Source organism: Mesoplodon mirus, assembly GCF_964341445.2.
Source record: "Mesoplodon mirus genome assembly, chromosome: 13".
NCBI classification, from domain to species: domain Eukaryota; kingdom Metazoa; phylum Chordata; class Mammalia; order Artiodactyla; family Ziphiidae; genus Mesoplodon; species Mesoplodon mirus.
Genome location: NC_138989.1, coordinates 40428926 through 40445990, shown reverse-complemented (window position 1 = coordinate 40445990; position 17065 = coordinate 40428926). Strand labels below are relative to the sequence as shown.

The window sequence follows — 17065 nt, the reverse complement described above, 5'->3', positions numbered from 1 at the left end:
GTAGCATTCCTTTCAGAGAACAGACATTTACAATCTGAGAAGAGCCACGCTGAGGGCTCTGGGTCTCAAACTCCATCTGTGACACCCTCTGCTGCCTTCTGGTGGCTGGGATTATATTCAGCAAATGCAGAGGGACAGCTGTTCTTTCAGCCACCACAAAATGGAGGGAAGAGCAGTGGTATTAATGAAGACTCAACTGCCCCTTTAAAATGAATCTGGGAAGTACTCATGAATAACTCTGTAGATTCACTTAAGTCAACACCAGGAACCCGGAACAGAGAATCAGCCATTTAGTGTAGACCTGCCAAAGGCAGGTGAAATGGATGTTCTTCACACAGACTCAGGGTCTGGGTGGTCATCACCTGGTTGAATTTTCATTTGAAAATCAATGATTTTGGAAAGCACATGACTTAAGGTCATGAAATTCAGCCTCTGACCCAGCATAGCATCCCTAAAGCCCACCAACCAGCCTCTGTTGAATACCCCCTGTGATAGGGACCTTGCTACCTGTCCAGGAGAACGGTTCATGTTTGCATAGGTATGGCAGGTAGAAAGCATGCCCACGAGACTGCAGTGTGAGGGTCATAAAAGAGCACTGGCTTGAAGGGAACGTGCCTCAGTTTCCCTCCTGGAGGTGGAGGGCAGGTAGCTGTAAGAATACCACATAGGATTACTACATCCAAATTTTAGAATTGTCGTTTTAATCCTGATGAACAAATGCTATGTAGGAGATACAGAAGTGCTTGGATAGCCTTCTTTGCTAGTGAGAGTGGTGCTGGGTAATAATATTGGTCTAGTACATGGTTCATTATTTTGTAGATAAAACTAGATTCCTACTTCCCATTGACTTCTGTTAGCTTCTCATGCAAAGCTTTAATTATAGTATATACAGTACATCCATCTCAGCTCCTCTACTAGACAGTTTTTGCCCTCAAGGAATTGATAATCATAATCTAGACTTAGTTGGTAGCAGACTGTATGTGGGAAGCCAAGTGGAGTTACAGGTTCATTTATTCACTTTGTTACTTACTATTTTATGAATAGTATGTGTCTCCCCGATTGGATTGCATATTTCTTGACTGTAGATCCAACATTGAGCACACACAGTACCTCACCAGCATGTGCTTGGTAATTATTTGTAGAAAACTGCATTGTACATAGCACATTGAACAGGTGCTGAAGAATTAATACAATTAAAAATGACCAGCAAGCCAATCATTTTATGTGAATAAAACATCATAATTTGAAGAGTACACTGCATTTATTTAACCCCATAAATTATAACATCTTAACACATGTAAAACTTTTGTATTTTTAAAGTGCTTTGAAAGATATTTATTTTTTTTAACAAGTGGAAAATAATGTTCTTTAAAAGACATCAAACTTTTAGTGGAAAATGATATTACCAGAAGCACATAAGGATTTGTTCATCCTCTTCAAGAAATGGGATTTTTATGCAAAATATATATGTAGCACTGAATGCCAAAATGATGGGTATGTGTGGTTGGAATTAAAAATGAGATTTGCTAATAAACCCATCGGGATGGTGTCTTAAGTCAAGAACGACCTTGAGAGGGGAGAGGGAGGGGCATTGGGTAATCAGTACTTCCGGAGGTGAACTTCCCTGCCTTGTGATGGGTTTAGTTAGTGGTCAGGACAGCCACTGAGACTCACAGTCCCCCGAACTTCTGCAGCTTCAGTGACAGGGACAGGAATGTGGTTGACTTGAATATTCTTCAGGCAGCCAAAAAAGGATTTCGACACGGGAAGCTTCAGGGTTTTCAAAGTAGCTGAAAGGCAAAAGGAGAGGCATTTGATGGCTCATTCATACTGTCAAGTGAATGCACTCCGTTAAGAAACGGTCTTGGGCTTCTCTGGTGGCGCACTGGTTGAGAGTCCGCCTGCTGATGCAGGGGACACGGGTTCGTGCCCTGGTCCGGGAAGATCCCACATGCTGCAGAGCGGCTGGGCCTGTGAGCCATGGCCGCTGGGCCTGCGCGTCCGGAGCCTGTGCTCCGCAACGGGAAAGGCCACAACAGTGAGAGGCCCGCATACAGCAAAAAAAAAGAAAAGAAAAGAAAAGAAAGAAACGGAAGAAACGGTCTTATTAGAGCTTAAGGGATCCAGGCTCTCAGTCCACCCAGTCCTCTCCTGCTTTAAGCAGGCACCCAGCACACCCCCTGCTGTGAAAGGTCAGCCACGAGGCTACTCTGCACATCCTTCAGAGAAGGAGATTCCACAGCCCAAATCAATAGATAATGACTCTGAACTCTAGTGCTTTTCATGGGTCATGGAAGACCTATAACATTAACAACCAGACCATTTGGAGGCACATAAATCAACGAAGGCTGACAAGGCTCTTTCCAGGCAAAATTCCAGTCTTGAACTTGACTCCATCTCACCCTGCCTGATTCCCCCACAAAGCTTAATAAGTCACCAAAACTAAGTGCCTGGAGGGGAGAGACCAGTTTCTCAGGCCCTTTTCTGATTCTTTATGATATCAGGCTTCTAGGTTCATGCAGCCTCTTAGGAGAGGCTTATAAATTATGGGCTTGGGACAAGAGAAAGCAGCAGCCACGTGGCCTGGGCTGCTGGGAAACGTTCTGTTGCTGGCACTCGGGTTTCCCCACAAGCTGGAGAAAGAGTCTCACTGTCTACACGGTCCAGCCAATGGCTGCCCTGCTGATAACCCAACAAATGTGATGCCCCCACCCACGGGTTAAGATGGAGATGTTAAGAGTTGACATGGGACAACATGGGTGTAGAAGTCAGCACAGGAGTTACCTGGGACACCTCCAATGTGCAGATGCTCCCGCGTGCGGGCAGTGGGGACGGGGTGCCGTCCAGCGGTGGAACTATAGTCTGCGTCCAGTTTCAGGTGCAGGATGTGCTGTTTTATGGTGACTGCAGGGAAAGAAAGCAGGTCAGGTCTATCACCTGAGAGCCCTGCCCACTGTATAATGTCTACACCGTGCATCATCATCGGCTTCTTTCTCACTCACTCCTGTTGGACCTGAGGGAGCGCGGCTCGCAGGAATTCCGTCAACCTAAACACAAATTCAACTAATTTCTCCCCGCCAGGTGCTGTTTAGGTGCCTCCACATATATTATAGAATTTAATCCTTAAAATGAATCTGTGAGGAAGATATCATCACTCTCGTTTCTCAGATAAGAGACTGTGACCCTCAATCATTGAGGAGCTTGGCAACATGGCTTGGTTATAAATTAAACAAGTTGGGATTCAAGCCCTGGTTTCCTGTCTCCAGAGGCCAGGGCTTATTTCACATGATCTCTGGTTCCTTCCAAGAAGACACTGACTGACTGCTGAAAACAGACTCCAAAGACAGTGGCTTTTGACCCTCCCAAAGAAAAATCCTCCAGCGTCAACAATCTTAACCAACTGCAATGCAGTTAGCTTTCAAATTAGCCAAGAGGCAGCTACTTTTAACAAAAGATATTTTAGCCAATACAGGTTAATATATCTCCAAACGTGTATGCTCAAGTTATTCCTAAAATAGCAGATTCGACTTGAGAGTTTATGCCTGTTCCCCATCCAGTGGTTTGTCTAAATCGTTGGCATTAATATTAAATGTTGTTGAAAAAAACAACCCAACAATGAACTTTACCGATAGTAAGAGCAAATATTTACTGAGCACTTAGTATGTACTGGACACTGCTAAGCACTTCACACGCATTATCCCATTCATTTTCACAACCTTGGGAGGTGTACACTATTTTTACCTCCATTGTACAGATGAGAAAACTGAAGATAAAGAGAAACTAAGTAGCTTGCCCAAGGTCTCACAGGGCTGGAACTTAGACCTGACCTGTGTTCTCTTTGACTTCAGAGCCAAAATCTCAATCCCAATGTTATGCTACCTTGAAAACAAACATAGCTTATCAGTTTGCTGGGTTCCACCCCCCACCCCCCCCAAAAAAACCTCAGTGTGTTATGGAGAACTGGAGCCATGAATTACATAAATATGACTGGAGTTGAGAATAGACATGTTCCCAGCACCTTAACGTGGTGGGCTGACCCTGGTCAGACGCTAATGGATGGATGAACTGAGGGAGCGTTTGGGATGTTCGAGTCCAGATGGAAAGGGAGACTGTTTCCGTCTGTGAACAATAGGCTACTGGACGTCATACCTGTCACTGAGTGCCACTGTCCGTCACACAGAGATTGCTTTGGTGTGACCGATGTCAGGATCCCACCTGCCTCACTGCCCACAGAGGCCGTGACCTGAAACACACATGCATTTTCCTATTTCCTTCAGAAAGGCAGGTGGAGCCCACTTCCTGCCATCTTCCCTTCCCAGCCCTTGCACCCTGACCGCCCAAGAGCATTTGAAATATGGGTACACCCTCCCGCACCAGGTGGCCATAGAGGGACTAAGGCTTTGCAGAAATCTCTCTGTTGCACCCCTTTCCAGGCAAGCGAGCTGCAAACCCAGGGCCTGGCCTGGAGTTACTGCCAAAGGTAAGGAGCCTTTCCCGCCAACTCCCTACCCCAGTCCCATCAGGCCCGACTCAAAGGTTACTGATTAGCATCGAAGAGCTGCCTTAGTTAGTAGCGTGTAACAGTAGCTATGTTTAGGAGGACGGGTACAACTTGGAAGGCAAAAACGTTGGCTGAGGCCGACATCCAGCTGCAGGGGGCAGCCAATTATAATAATTCCACGAACGCAGGACTTCAAGAGGGTTCTCGTCCAAGGAATTCAGCAAGCTAACTGACTGAGTTTGCACTGGGCATGTGTCAGGGGTCAGGCACTCAACGTGCTGTTGTGCAGAATCCCGCATTCCCACTCTGGGCCAGGATTCTCCAGGGGCTGAATCAAGGTCAATGAAATGAGAGGACTAAAATAAGCATGTTGATAAATAATTTACATCTAATTTGCATGTAAGCAGACAGTGCAGCCTTTTCTCCGGCAATTTTCAAGCTAAACGGTGTCACAGCTGTTAGGAAGGTTATCAGGTCTTGATTTCGTTTTGGGGGGATTATTTCCTATCCAGAAGCTCTCACCAAAGACGCTCCCCAACCCCTCCCCTGAAAAGTCAGCTTTGTCTGAACCACCATTAAGCGTAGTTCTTTGCTTCTCGGGCCCGCAAGAGGCCTGCTCAGACTTAAAGCTGTAACTTAAATAAAAAGTGTCCAGGGCCTCCCTGGTGGCGCAGTGGTTGAGAGTCCGCCTGCCGATGCAGGGGATACGGGTTCGTGCCCCGGTCTGGGAGGATCCCATATGCCGCGGAGCGGCTGGGCCCGTGAGCCATGGCCGCTGGGCCTGCGCATCCGGAGCCTGTGCTCCGCAACGGGAGAGGCCACAACAGTGAGAGGCCCGCATACCGCAAAAAGAAAAAAAAAAAAAAAAAAAGTGTCCAAGAGTTTTGACTACTGTATTTTATTCTGAGAGTTTTCCCTCACATTCAATAAACTGGAAGGATGAAGGTAAAAGAAAATGCTATATTATCAATCTCTGCTTTAAGGCCTTAACTAAGAGAGACTTCCTGGAAGGATTTGGTTTGAAAGAGATTGTTTTGAAAAGGAAAGAGATTAAAAGTTGGTGGTGAACATAATATTGAGTAGGCTTGTGAGCAATGGGAAAGATGGAGCAGCAAAAGCACATGGCTGAAGAAGGAAGCCATGAAAAGCTAAAGGAAGGCTGGGGGGAGACCCTGTGGCCAGCTTGGCTGCAGGGACCAGAAGGGCTTGGTGAGCTGTGTAGAGAGGATAAAGGAAATCTGAAACTGACCCAGCGGATGTGGGGCAGGGACAAGGGTGTGACATGGTGTAGACGGCTGGTGAGAAAATCCATCCCATGAATTCTGGTGCTGCCCTTATAAATAAAAGTAGAGGTGTGACAAGCGTGAAGGGGAGGTGAGAAAAATGAACATTTATTGAGTATATGGCAGCTTCTCTTCTCTTGACAAAAGCCCTTAAATATAAGCATCATTCTCCACATTGTAAAGATAAAGAAATTGAGTCTGAAAGAGGTTAGGTAACTTCCCAAGGGCCCTATAACTAAGTGGTGGAGCTGGAATTCAGCCCAACTTGTTTGAATTTGCCCAATTTTAAAAATGAAGAACAGAAAACATGATGACCAAATTACTTAAGGAAAAGGGTAAGTTAGCCCTGAAGTCAGGCCTCTTAAATACAAGATTGGATTCCACTCTCTACCATAACTCCACCTACCATGGTCTCCAGAAGTGGAGTCTGGTTCTAATATAAATTCACACACCCTTCCCATGTCATCCGACAGCTACACACCTTTCCTGCCTCCATATAAACACATAAGTGCTCCCCAGGTTGACTTCCGATGTGAATTAGAATTCCAGTGAGACTTCTCGGGCGAATGCTGAAAACAAGCTTAAATTCTGGCCCCAAAAGCACGGAGTTAGCTTTCAAAACAAAAATAAACAAATAATAGTTTAAACATCATAATTCCAAAAAAAGGATAAGAGTTCTTCAGAATCAAAGCTATAAAGATATAAAGTCTTCCAAACTGCTCCTTACCTAGGATGACATGACCTCCTTCTTGAGAAAAATAGATGCCTTTCTCCAAAGAGCCATCCAAGCAGGGAGACACCCCAAAGCTTGCAGAAGCCGTGTCCAGGGGTTTCAAATCCAACTGAAAGTTCCTCAGGCATCCCACAAAGCTGTTTTGGGGGAGGGTCTGCAACCAAGCAGAAGAGAAAGCAAACTGTATTACCCACAACTCCCAGAAATCCATGCGCAGCCAAGGTTAAGGGCAGGGGCAGTTGTCCAAAAAAGGAGGAAGGAGGGGGATTCATCCATCCTGCTTCCAAGAGTCAGGTGGGCCTGACTGGCTCCATTTTGGCTCCCTCCACGGTGCCAAAAAACCCAGATACCAGGTGTTTGGTGGGTGGTCGAAGTTTGAAGGTGCCACCAAACCAAGGGCAGGGGCAGTGGAGATGGCTACCTAGTGTGGAAACAAGAATACAGAGGGTGACTTGACCCTGGGCCACAGTCAGAGCTGCAACAGGGGATATTTCCACCTTGCTGTTCACAGATCTCACCATCTCTTTGCAGGTACAAAATACTTCTTAGGGTTTCATGAGCCTGTGTGATAGCTTAATGCAGGGCGGCTGGCTGAAAAAAGAGGCCAAAACATTCCTAAAATAATGAAGTGTAAAAAAGCTCCCTACACTGTTGGGCCCAGTGCACCATCAACAAATCATGAATGTCACAGGATTAAGATCAGACACAGGGTGCGGGATCAGGGGGCTTGCGTGGAGCCCCCATGGCTGCCTAGAGCTGGCCTGGGGCTCAGGGATGAGCTTCTGGGGTTCTCTGATCCCTTAAATTATATACCAGATGTCTTTGTATTTTCCTGGAGAAAGGGGCTATAGCTTTCATAAAATTCTCAAAAAAGTTAATAAATCGCTGAACAAAATCCCTCTACTCCCTTCTGGAGTAAATGCCTTTAGGACTCTAGAATCGTACACGATGGATGCAAGACATGATAATTTAAAGGGAATCTAGTGGTATTATAGATGCATGTGGTGTCAGCGTCAACAATAAAGTACTGATTGGGGCCCCTAAGAAATGTTAGTTTCTTCAGATTTGCCATCATGTATAACAAAGAGTCTGTATCTGACACCACGCTCCGGCTCTCCAGTTCACGTCATAACCCAACACGGAATCACCAAAGACTGGCTGCAGGTTTTGGTATTTGGAGGCAGCCACTGGTTGATTGGATGTTGCCTGCCCTTTGAAAGGACATGGAGGAGGGTATTCAGTGGTTTGCACCCTCAGGTTGAAGGAAGGCTGCGAATAGGACCTTGCTTGTAAAGGATGTTGTAAATGGGGCGCTACTGATTGTCTCAGATTTTAGGATGTTGAGTGTGATTTACCCAAGTCAGAAGAGCACCCAGGGCTTCTCTGGTGGTGCAGTGGTTGAGAGTCCGCCTGCCGATGCAGGGGACACGGGTTCGTGCCCCGGTCCAGGAGGATCCCACGTGCCACGGAGCGGCTGGGCCCGTGAGCCATGGCCGCTGAGCCTGCACGTCTGGAGCCTGTGCTCCGCAATGGGAGAGGCCACAGCAATGAGAGGCCCGTGTACCACAAAAAAAAAAAAGAGCACCCAAATTGTGGCCCTGAATCACTACCCGATCCTGTGATTTCTCTGAGAGGGAAAAAGGTACAGAGGTTGCAGAGAAGTAAACACTGAGTATCCTCTTGAGCAATTATTAATATGTTATACGTTATATATGCATTAGAGACCATAATACATATACTATACTATGTTATATATTATTTATGATACATATACAAAAGTTATTACATACAACAAAGTAAAACAGTACTTTGACTTGCTGGGGCTTTGGCCCAAACCACAGTGCAAAACTCAAGTGGGCCAGGCTGAGCCCTGTGGAGACACCAAGGTCAAGGCCAGGTTAGCCTGACCGCCTAGAATCCACGCTGGCAGAAGTGACCTGCTTTGTTTACGTCCATTTCTGGCCCAGATTTGAGTCTCGGCCCTTCCCCCCAGCTGCTAGCACACATCACACCAGAATGGGCACCAGCGGAGTGGGAAGGGGCAGGAGGGACTCAGCGCCTGGCAGCGCATTCGGAGGAGGACAGTTCCTGGGCCGGAGCTGTTGACGGCCCATCTTCACTTTGTGGGCAAAAAAGGCAAATTTGGGAGAAGAGTGACAGGCGGGTTCAGCCACGCCAAGTAATCAGGGGCAGTGAGCCCTCTGGCCACGTGGAGAAGACAGGGGGAGGGCACCCACAGAACGCCACCCTGGGGCCACGGTCCCATCGGAGCCTTTGAACCTGACAAATCCTGGTACGCACCCCTCCTTCTTGGGGACAGACAGACTTGTGACTTTCTCCTTAGCCCAAATTTTCCCCAAGTTTGGTTCTTGAGATAATTTTATTTCAGTCACCAAATAACATTAAAATACAGATTCAGTTATTAAAATAATTTAAAGTATTTTGATATCCTTGAATATATGGTATAATTATAAAGCTTATAGGGAAACTTGTTCTTATCTGTGGCTCTGAAGCATAACTATTTACCTTTGGTTTCCCTGATGGAGACGATCCCAGGTAAACTGGTCCTCTCAGGCTGACGGTGGAAGTTCCAGGCAAACTTCCCTCCCGGGCCCTCAGACCATCCACAACCAAGCGCCCCCTTTCTCCATCTTGCCCAAATGCCACCTTAAGGATAAAGAAAATACGTTAATCGTATTCTTACCTTTGACAACTGGCACTGTAGTTTATTAGTGGTCACAGGAAATTGTTTTTTAAACTTTTTCTGTCCCTTCAAGTAGCTTTGAAAAATCAGAGTTTTCTCCACAGTGTCATCATCATCATCATTTTGTGAGATTATGTCAGATATTAAACAGTGAGCTTAAAACATGAACTAAAAAAAGATTTCTCAGAAGTGAACAAAAATATATAAGTGACTGGAAACTTATACAAAAGATAAATAACTGAAGAACCAAAGGATCATAAATAAACAGACATCCATGCAACAGAGAGGAAGGAAGAGAGTGTACAGAGCTGAGACGGGAGAAAGTCACTTGCTCCTCTGAGCAGGGGTCCTGGAGCAAGGGGCCAATGGCTACTCCTCTTCCAACAAGAGGATCAAGTGTTTTAAACTCTTTGCTAAAAGTCGGGATCCCTGGGCTCTGGTGTGGACTCCACCACCTCATGGCTATGAGACTATTCACTAATGACTCCCCAGTGTAGATGCCCAGCTGTGACCTCTGGCCTCTACTATCTACGGACACCTGGGCTTGAATGTCTGATAGGCAGCTCAAGCGCAGGATGTTGACAACAGAGCTCCCACTCTTGCCTAGCGACACCCACCTCCTGCCCATCTTCTCCCTCTCAGCAAACGTTCCACTATTGACCCAATCACTGGTCCCAAATCACAGGACTTGATGTTGACTCCTCTTTCCATCAGCCAACCCTCTTGGCTCTGCCTTTAGAACACATCCTGGGTGGTCTACTCTCTCCCCCTCTACCTCAGCCTCTTGAACCAAAGGCAACAGCATCCATCTGGTCTACTTACTTCTATTTTTACTCCCTTTTAGACACTTTAGCTAAAGAGGGTTCTGAAAATATCAATCTGTTTGTGTAACGCTTTTTTAGTTTTAGACTCTCTAAAAGCTTCAGAGAGACTCAGAATAAAATCCCAAATCCTCACCTTGGCCTTCAATGCTTAAATGACCTGGGCCTCCCCCACTCTTTTTTTTTTAATTTATTTATTTATTTTTGGCTGCGTTGGGTCTTCGTTGCTGTGCATGGGCTTTCTCTAGTCGTTGCGAGTGGGGGCTACTCTTCATTGTGGTGCGCTGGCTTCTCATTGCGGTGGCTTCTCTTGTTACAGAGCATGGGCTCTAGGCATATGAGCTTCAGTAGTTGTGGCTCACAGGCTCTAGAGCACAGGCTCAGTAGTTGGGGCGCACGGGCTTAGTTGCTTCGCAGCATGTGGAATCTTCCTGGACAAGAGCTCGAACCCGTGTCCCCTGCATTGGCAGGTGGATTCTTAACCACTGTGCCAGCAGGGAAGTCCCCCTGCCTCACTCTTGAATCCCACTTCTTATCCTTTCTGTTCTGTTCATTCAGCTAATTCCTAACTTAGGGTCTTTGTACTTGCTGTTCCCTCTACCTGGAAATCCTTCCTATAACTTTATATAATTGTCATCTCTTGGAGGAGGCCTTCTTTTACTGCGCTATTTGAAACAGTCTCCCTACTCGGCCACTTCCTTACCTTGCTTTAGTGTTTTCTCAAAGCAGTAGCTGACATTATGTTGGGGATTTTTTTGTTTACGTGCTCCAGGATGGCAGCTTATTACATATTTGTTGAATGACTGAGTGAGTGTAACTTGTCAAGTCACTTAAGTTTTCTGAGTTCCAATTCCCTCATCAGAAAAAATATATATATAGGTCCCTTCTTGCCTTAAACTGTATTTCTTTAACCCTGGGATGCCTTCAGGCAAGAGCTCAGATGCTAGGGATGTGGGTGCTTACACCTGGGCTACAGAGAAGGCATTCCAGACTCACAGGGGGCCTGGAGACTGGAAACTGTCCTGAAGGAGAGAAATGGTCCAGGGAGCAAAGGGTGGGAATAGGCAAGGGGAGTGGTGCAGCCCAGGGAGGTGCATGGGGGGTTGGGGGTGGCGGGTAAAGAAGCAGGGAGGAAAGTCTGTTTTGGCATTTAGGATGTCATCCACACACGGCATGTGCAGGAGTCTCTGGGGCTGAGGCGCTGGGGCGCTCAGTGCCTCTGACCCCATGAGCTCTCCCAGTGTTTGTGCCCTCTTGTCGGGAAGAACGCTGAGACTCCCGCCTTCAGCTATTCAGCAGTGAACTTGGCCCCAGCAGAGGTTCTAGGACAGCCCCAGCTCTCACCGTGTGCCACTTCCCGTCACTGTACTTCTCTTTGCTTTTGAGCTTCAGTTGTTTCCCTCCTGCCCCCAGTGCAAAGACCAGACGTCCTTTCGAAAGATAAAGAGCCATAAAGGAGTTCTTAGTGCCTGTGTAAAACACGAGCCCTCTGGACGCCGTTGTCTGCAAGTCCACAGCAAACTGTGACCTGTGGGGAAAAGAAAGCAAAAGGCGAAGATGGAAAATAAGAGGTTTTTAGTGTTTCTTCAAATCTCCACAGCTGGGAGAGACAGTGAGGAACAAAACCCTACAACCTCATTATTTAAATGAATAAACTAAGGCACTTCTTGATCAAACGGCCCATCTCTTTGGGAATTTTTAAAAGCCATTGTATTTCAGCTGCTAAAAGTTTTGTTGTATAATTTCCTTACCATATTGGGAGATAAGAGGAAGTTTTATGACAAACTCAGCTAGTGGCGTTAAGTCCCAGCACATGGCAAGAAGGAAGATGCCTTACTTTAAAAAAAAAATCTACATTTTAGGGCTTCCCTGGTGGCACCGTGGTTGAGAGTCCGCCTGCCGATGCAGGGGACACGGGTTCGTGCCCCGGTCCGGGAAGATCCCACATGCCGCGGAGCGTCTGGGCCCGTGAGCCATCGCCGCTGGGCCTGCGCGTCCGGAGCCTGTGCTCCGCAGTGGGAGAGGCCACAACAGTGAGAGGCCCGCGTACCAAAAAAAAAAAAAAAAAAAAATCTACATTTTAGAAAATTATGGTAAAATAGACCAAACATAAAGTTTACCATCTTAACCATTTTTAAGAGTACAGTTCAGTAGTGCTAAGTACCTTCACACTGTTGTGCAGCCAATCTCCGGAACTCTTTTCATCTTGTAAAACTGAAACTCTCTACACATTAAACAACAACTCTTCATTCTCTCCTCCCACCAGCACCTGGTAACCACCATTCTGCTTTCTGTCTCTATCAATTTGACTATTCTAGGTGCTTCATAGAAGTGGAATCACACAGTATTTGTCTTTTTTGCAACTGGCTTATTTCACCAAGCAGCCTCGATTGTTAAACCCAGTGAATATGCTTTCTACTTTGTATACATGCAGGGAGAGGAAAGTCATGAGGAGAAGTCGGGGGGCAACTTGAATAACAAGGATTTGATTTAAGCATCGGGTAAGCATTTTCCTCCCGTAAGACATATTTAACACAGTGGCACAGAAGTCCAGATCCACCTTCTCCCACCTACCCTTAACGTTTCTCGGACCTTAATACCTCATCTATGGTGGAACAGGAATTAAGCAAGCATCATGCAGTAAAAGCAGAGAGTGAAAGTTAATATTCCTTTGCATGATGGTTACATATCATAGGTACATGTGGCTAAGCAAGCTTTACTTTCTATGAAAACTCACATCCATCCATCCATCCATCCATTTATTCATTCATTCAACAAATATTTAATGAGTGGGCTGTATGTACAAGGCACCATGGTGGGCACTGGGAACGCAGCAATGGATGGTTCATTCTTTGAGTGGTTTGTGGTGTGTAGGTGCCTGAGGGGGTGCCTAAAAGTGTACTGGGAAAAGGTAATGGGAGATATGGGTGTCAATAGGCTACCATCAGGGACTTCCCTGGTGGTCCAGTGGTTAAGTCTCTGCACTACCACTCCAGGGGGCATGGGTTCCATCCCTGGTTGGGGAACTAAGTTTCTGCATGCCACATGGCGCAGCCAAAAAAAGAAAGAAAAAAAAAAAGCTGTCATCACCCATTCCTTGTGGTTTGTGTCCAAGTGCACACCAGACAGAGGGCAGGAACAGGGTCTATCCTGCTTAAAGCTGTATCCCCAGTGCATGATACACAGGAGGCCCTCAAGAAACAGTTACTGAATTGAATTAAATGGCAAATGGAAAATGCGGAGGCAGAATCAGGAAGTGGAAGAAATAATTACACTGTTACATCTGTTTGCTTTTTAATACCGTGAGGCTGGGCAAACACGGACATGCACTTTCATTCTTCAGATCTGCAAGTTTCCTTGAGGGTATAGTTCTTCAAAATGCAAAAGAAATCTATATTTGTGAAATTAAACCAACCCAATGGTGACACGGCTCAGTATTTCTCTTGGTGTAGCTGTGTATTAGTGCGGAGGTTTGGAGAACGAGGGTTAGCCAATTTAAGGAGGACAGTAGAACTTGCTATAGAATGAAAGTACTTTACATATGCGGGCTTGGTTATTAGACTTGACATTTGCTTTCCAGAATTATTTCTTAAAGCAATTTTCTTTCAGAAAAGACTAACTGACTAACACCCAAAAATGACATCAGTAGCTTCAAATCCTGGCATATGACACTGTAGCTATGAGTCTTTATTGCTAGAGGATAGGAGGGAAAGGCAGAGAGCAAAGTAGCATTTTTATACATTCACCATGAGGTTAAAATAGTGGTACAGGGTTTTACAGGAGAGGCCAAAAGTTTCTAGAATAGAAACCAGAATGAGAATAATAGAATAGTCCAAATCTTGCAACATCCTGAAAATATACTCTGGTTGCTACAATACTGGGGACTAAAATAATTTTTTAATTATATTTACTAAGGATTATTTTTTTCCTGCTTTCCTTTAAGAATGTTAGTTTTTCCATTTTCATATATAATTCAGTTTTGGACAGGAAGATGCTGGGGTCGAATCATCAGAAGAAGCCGGATGACTCACCACAGTGAATGTGCTGAGAGAAGATGTAAGAAAGGGGCCACGGAGGGAGGGGGACGGCAGAGATGGGGGGCCGGAGGGTGGGGAGGCCAGGAAGAGGACAGCGTGGGCAGCATCTGCAGGGAGACTGTTGTCGTTACGGTCATCTTGACCAACAGAGCAGTGATATGGAGTGGAACAGCCCCGGGAGGGGCTGAGAGGGTCACCGCTTCTGCCATCTGTCTGTCTCCGACTAGCACAGTTTTGGCAAATCAGGGATCCCCAGAATTTCCATGGATCTACTGGAGATGCCAGCAGCTGGCCGAGGGTCTCCTTTAGAACTCGGCCCCTCCCCTTTCCAGCCTTCACACCTGCCTGTGAATCATGCACTTGCTTACTGAGTGCACCTCCAAGGGCCAGCTCATTACAAGCAATGACCTCTCCTCCCTGCAAGGGAAACATTATCAACCCCACTTAACTGGTGAGAAAACTGAGGTTCGAAGAGGTGTGGCAATTTGCAAAAACATGTGAGACAGGCATAATTATGCCAAGGTTATGGAGAGGAAGCTGAGGCTTAGAAAAGTTGAACAGCAGCCTGCGGCGGCCGTGGAGCTGCAGCTCAGAATTCCCTTCAGGAGACCCTGCTGCAGGGGCATGGCGGCCTGGCAGCCCGCAGCTGCCACGCTCTCAGAACCTCAGTGGCACACAGGTGACCCCCAGCCAAGCACCGAGCTCAGCGACAGAACTAGAGCCGGGCCATCGTGCCCAACGCTGGACTCTTCTACAGGGTGATTTTTGCCTGTGATGCCCACCGGCCTGCCTGACTCCCTTGGAGCTTCCCTGCTGTCTGAGGCTTGTCCCACCCACGCCTGCCTTTCCCTCTCCTTTCACAGGCCTCAGGCCTGTGTCTCAGCTGAAGGCTCTCCTTGCCAGCTCCTGCTCTCCCCCTTTTATTCTGCACAGGAATAATAACTCCGTTGCACATCTGACCCCATCTTGACCTCTGCATCCCCAGGACCTGAACTGGCCTGTGGCCTGAGTTCACGCAGCCAGCAAGTGGCTGAGTGGGTGGATTGAAAGCCAAGGTCTTAAAGCCAGGTCTTTTGGACCGCTGGGCCATTCTGCCTCTGTAGAGAAGTCGTAAAGGAATTTTGGGCACCTTTTTATTTATGTCTCCTTCGAATCACATGAAAATGACAAGCCTTGTTTTCCTTTTATTTTTCTGACAGAATTAATATCTCTGCTCATTCCCTCCTCCCCAAAAGAGATGCAACTTGTTAGCACAAAAAATCCAAATGTATTCTCTAAAAATGATGGATCTGGCACCGAGTCTTCCTAAAAGAATGATTTCCCTCTAACTGTATAATGCAGGAGAAGAAAGGTGATTTATCATAGAAATAAATAGCACCTTTGGAAAGAAATATCAGCCTTATTTTTAGAACGCCGTCAATTCTAAACCAGAGCCGAGCTGATTGTTTCAGCCTCTGAGCAGCGTGTGTCATGTGTGCCTCCCAGCTGCGGGGAGGAAGCAGGCTCGGGCCCCCAGGCTCTGTGTCTCAGGTAGGCCAGCACCTCTTTTCGCAAACGTGGTAGTGCCCCCTTCATTGGTGACAGGTGCCTGCTGTCGTGCTGGCTAGCCTGCCCTAGGGTAGAATCAGATTCTGAGTTGGCTTGGGACAGGAAAATGAAATAATACCTGGGTTTCAGCAACTCCTGGGGAAGCATGAATAGCAAGTGGCTGGTGGGACTGTCCCCAAACCTGAGGGCTCCGTGGCTGGCCTGGGTCTCTGGAAGTGGTGGGCAAGACTGGGCATCTCCCCTCACCTTCAAGCTCCTTGGGGAGGCAGCTGGCGTGTCACACAATGGCTGTGTGGGAGAGAAACCAAAAAATCAGGACACCTGATTATCAGGGGCAAGAGTTGGAAAATGCCTATCTTGCTAAGTGCGTTGCTCAGTTTTGACTTTTGATCCTAAGAGCTGAATTCAATAGAGATGAATTCATCCTTGGGGAGGATGCATGTTATTCCCATCCTACACAGGTCTGCTATACGTAGGACCAGTGGATACCCAGAGCACCTCTCCTCCATGGAGCTTCGGAAGAACCACAGTGTCCCTCAGGAGGGCCAGCAGATGGCCAGCAGCACTGAGGCCCACACAGACAGACAGCGGACCTGGAGCCGCCAAGCTGCCATCTCCCCTCCAGGCCATTCACTTGGGCTTTAGCATCAGGGCCATGAAAGAACCCAGAGAACAGGAGGGGACCACAGCCTGTCCCCACTTTCCTCAGAGTTGACCCACACACAGAAGTCTCTCCTGACCTGGACGATGCTTTGAACTTTTTAACAGGAATGAGTTTTAATGCAGAAAAACAAGCATAATAAACATCACATGAGTCTAGAAAAGTTGTTGGAAGGAACTGAGACTCTCCAGCCCTTCCCCCTCTTTTCTCTGCTGCAAAGCCCAGATTTTGATGAGGGGTCCACAGTCCCTCCCATGGGGCTCAGGGCTCAGTGGGGCTCTCCATTCATGGAAGCCAGTGATGGGAATTCTCCCTGCTGGGGATTGGTTCAGGAACGAGCATGTGACACCCTCCTGGCCAATGTGCCTTAAGAGGTGGTCAGGGGCGGGGCCTCTGAGAAATGTTTCCTTCCAGAATAGAGAGAAAGCCACAGATCTGTGCTTCTGGTGAGGGAACGCCCTGTCTGGAGCCCCAAACTGTGTGGGATGCAGCCAGGATGGAGCCAGGATGGCTATGGGGAAGCAGAGCCCAGTCCCGTGGGCCAGGCCTGCAGCACACTCATCCTCAAGCTGTCCCTTAATGTGACACTATAGATCCCCACAGAGGGTTAAGCCCTAGCAGCTGAAATCTTCCTAACAGATTCAGATTCCTTCAGGATCAGGTTTTCCAACCTGACCAGATTCCTGGATAGGGTGCTTGGGATGCAGACTTAATACCAGTTATCTGCTGAGTGGAGATGTTCCATCACCAGAAAGTTAAGTGAGTTGTTTAAAATCA

The 17065-nt window shown here is 47.0% G+C and overlaps 1 protein-coding gene across 5 annotated transcripts in view; it reads right to left on the bottom strand.

Moving 5' to 3' along the window:
• Window positions 1-1242: 1242 nt before the first annotated feature.
• The window catches only part of LAMA3 (laminin subunit alpha 3), a 241599-nt gene continuing 225776 nt past the window's right edge, over window positions 1243-17065 (bottom strand). For all 5 annotated transcript variants that reach the window (XM_082640137.1, XM_082640134.1, XM_082640135.1 and 2 more), the window contains 8 exons: window positions 15746-15915; window positions 11387-11570; window positions 9044-9184; window positions 6512-6671; window positions 6266-6396; window positions 4150-4243; window positions 2785-2904; window positions 1243-1790 (listed from right to left, as the gene is read on the bottom strand). In XM_082640137.1, the coding sequence (XP_082496263.1) occupies window positions 1645-1790; window positions 2785-2904; window positions 4150-4243; window positions 6266-6396; window positions 6512-6671; window positions 9044-9184; window positions 11387-11570; window positions 15746-15915 (1146 nt within the window). In that variant the 3' untranslated portion in view covers window positions 1243-1644. The remainder of the gene's footprint in view (window positions 1791-2784; window positions 2905-4149; window positions 4244-6265; window positions 6397-6511; window positions 6672-9043; window positions 9185-11386; window positions 11571-15745; window positions 15916-17065) is intronic.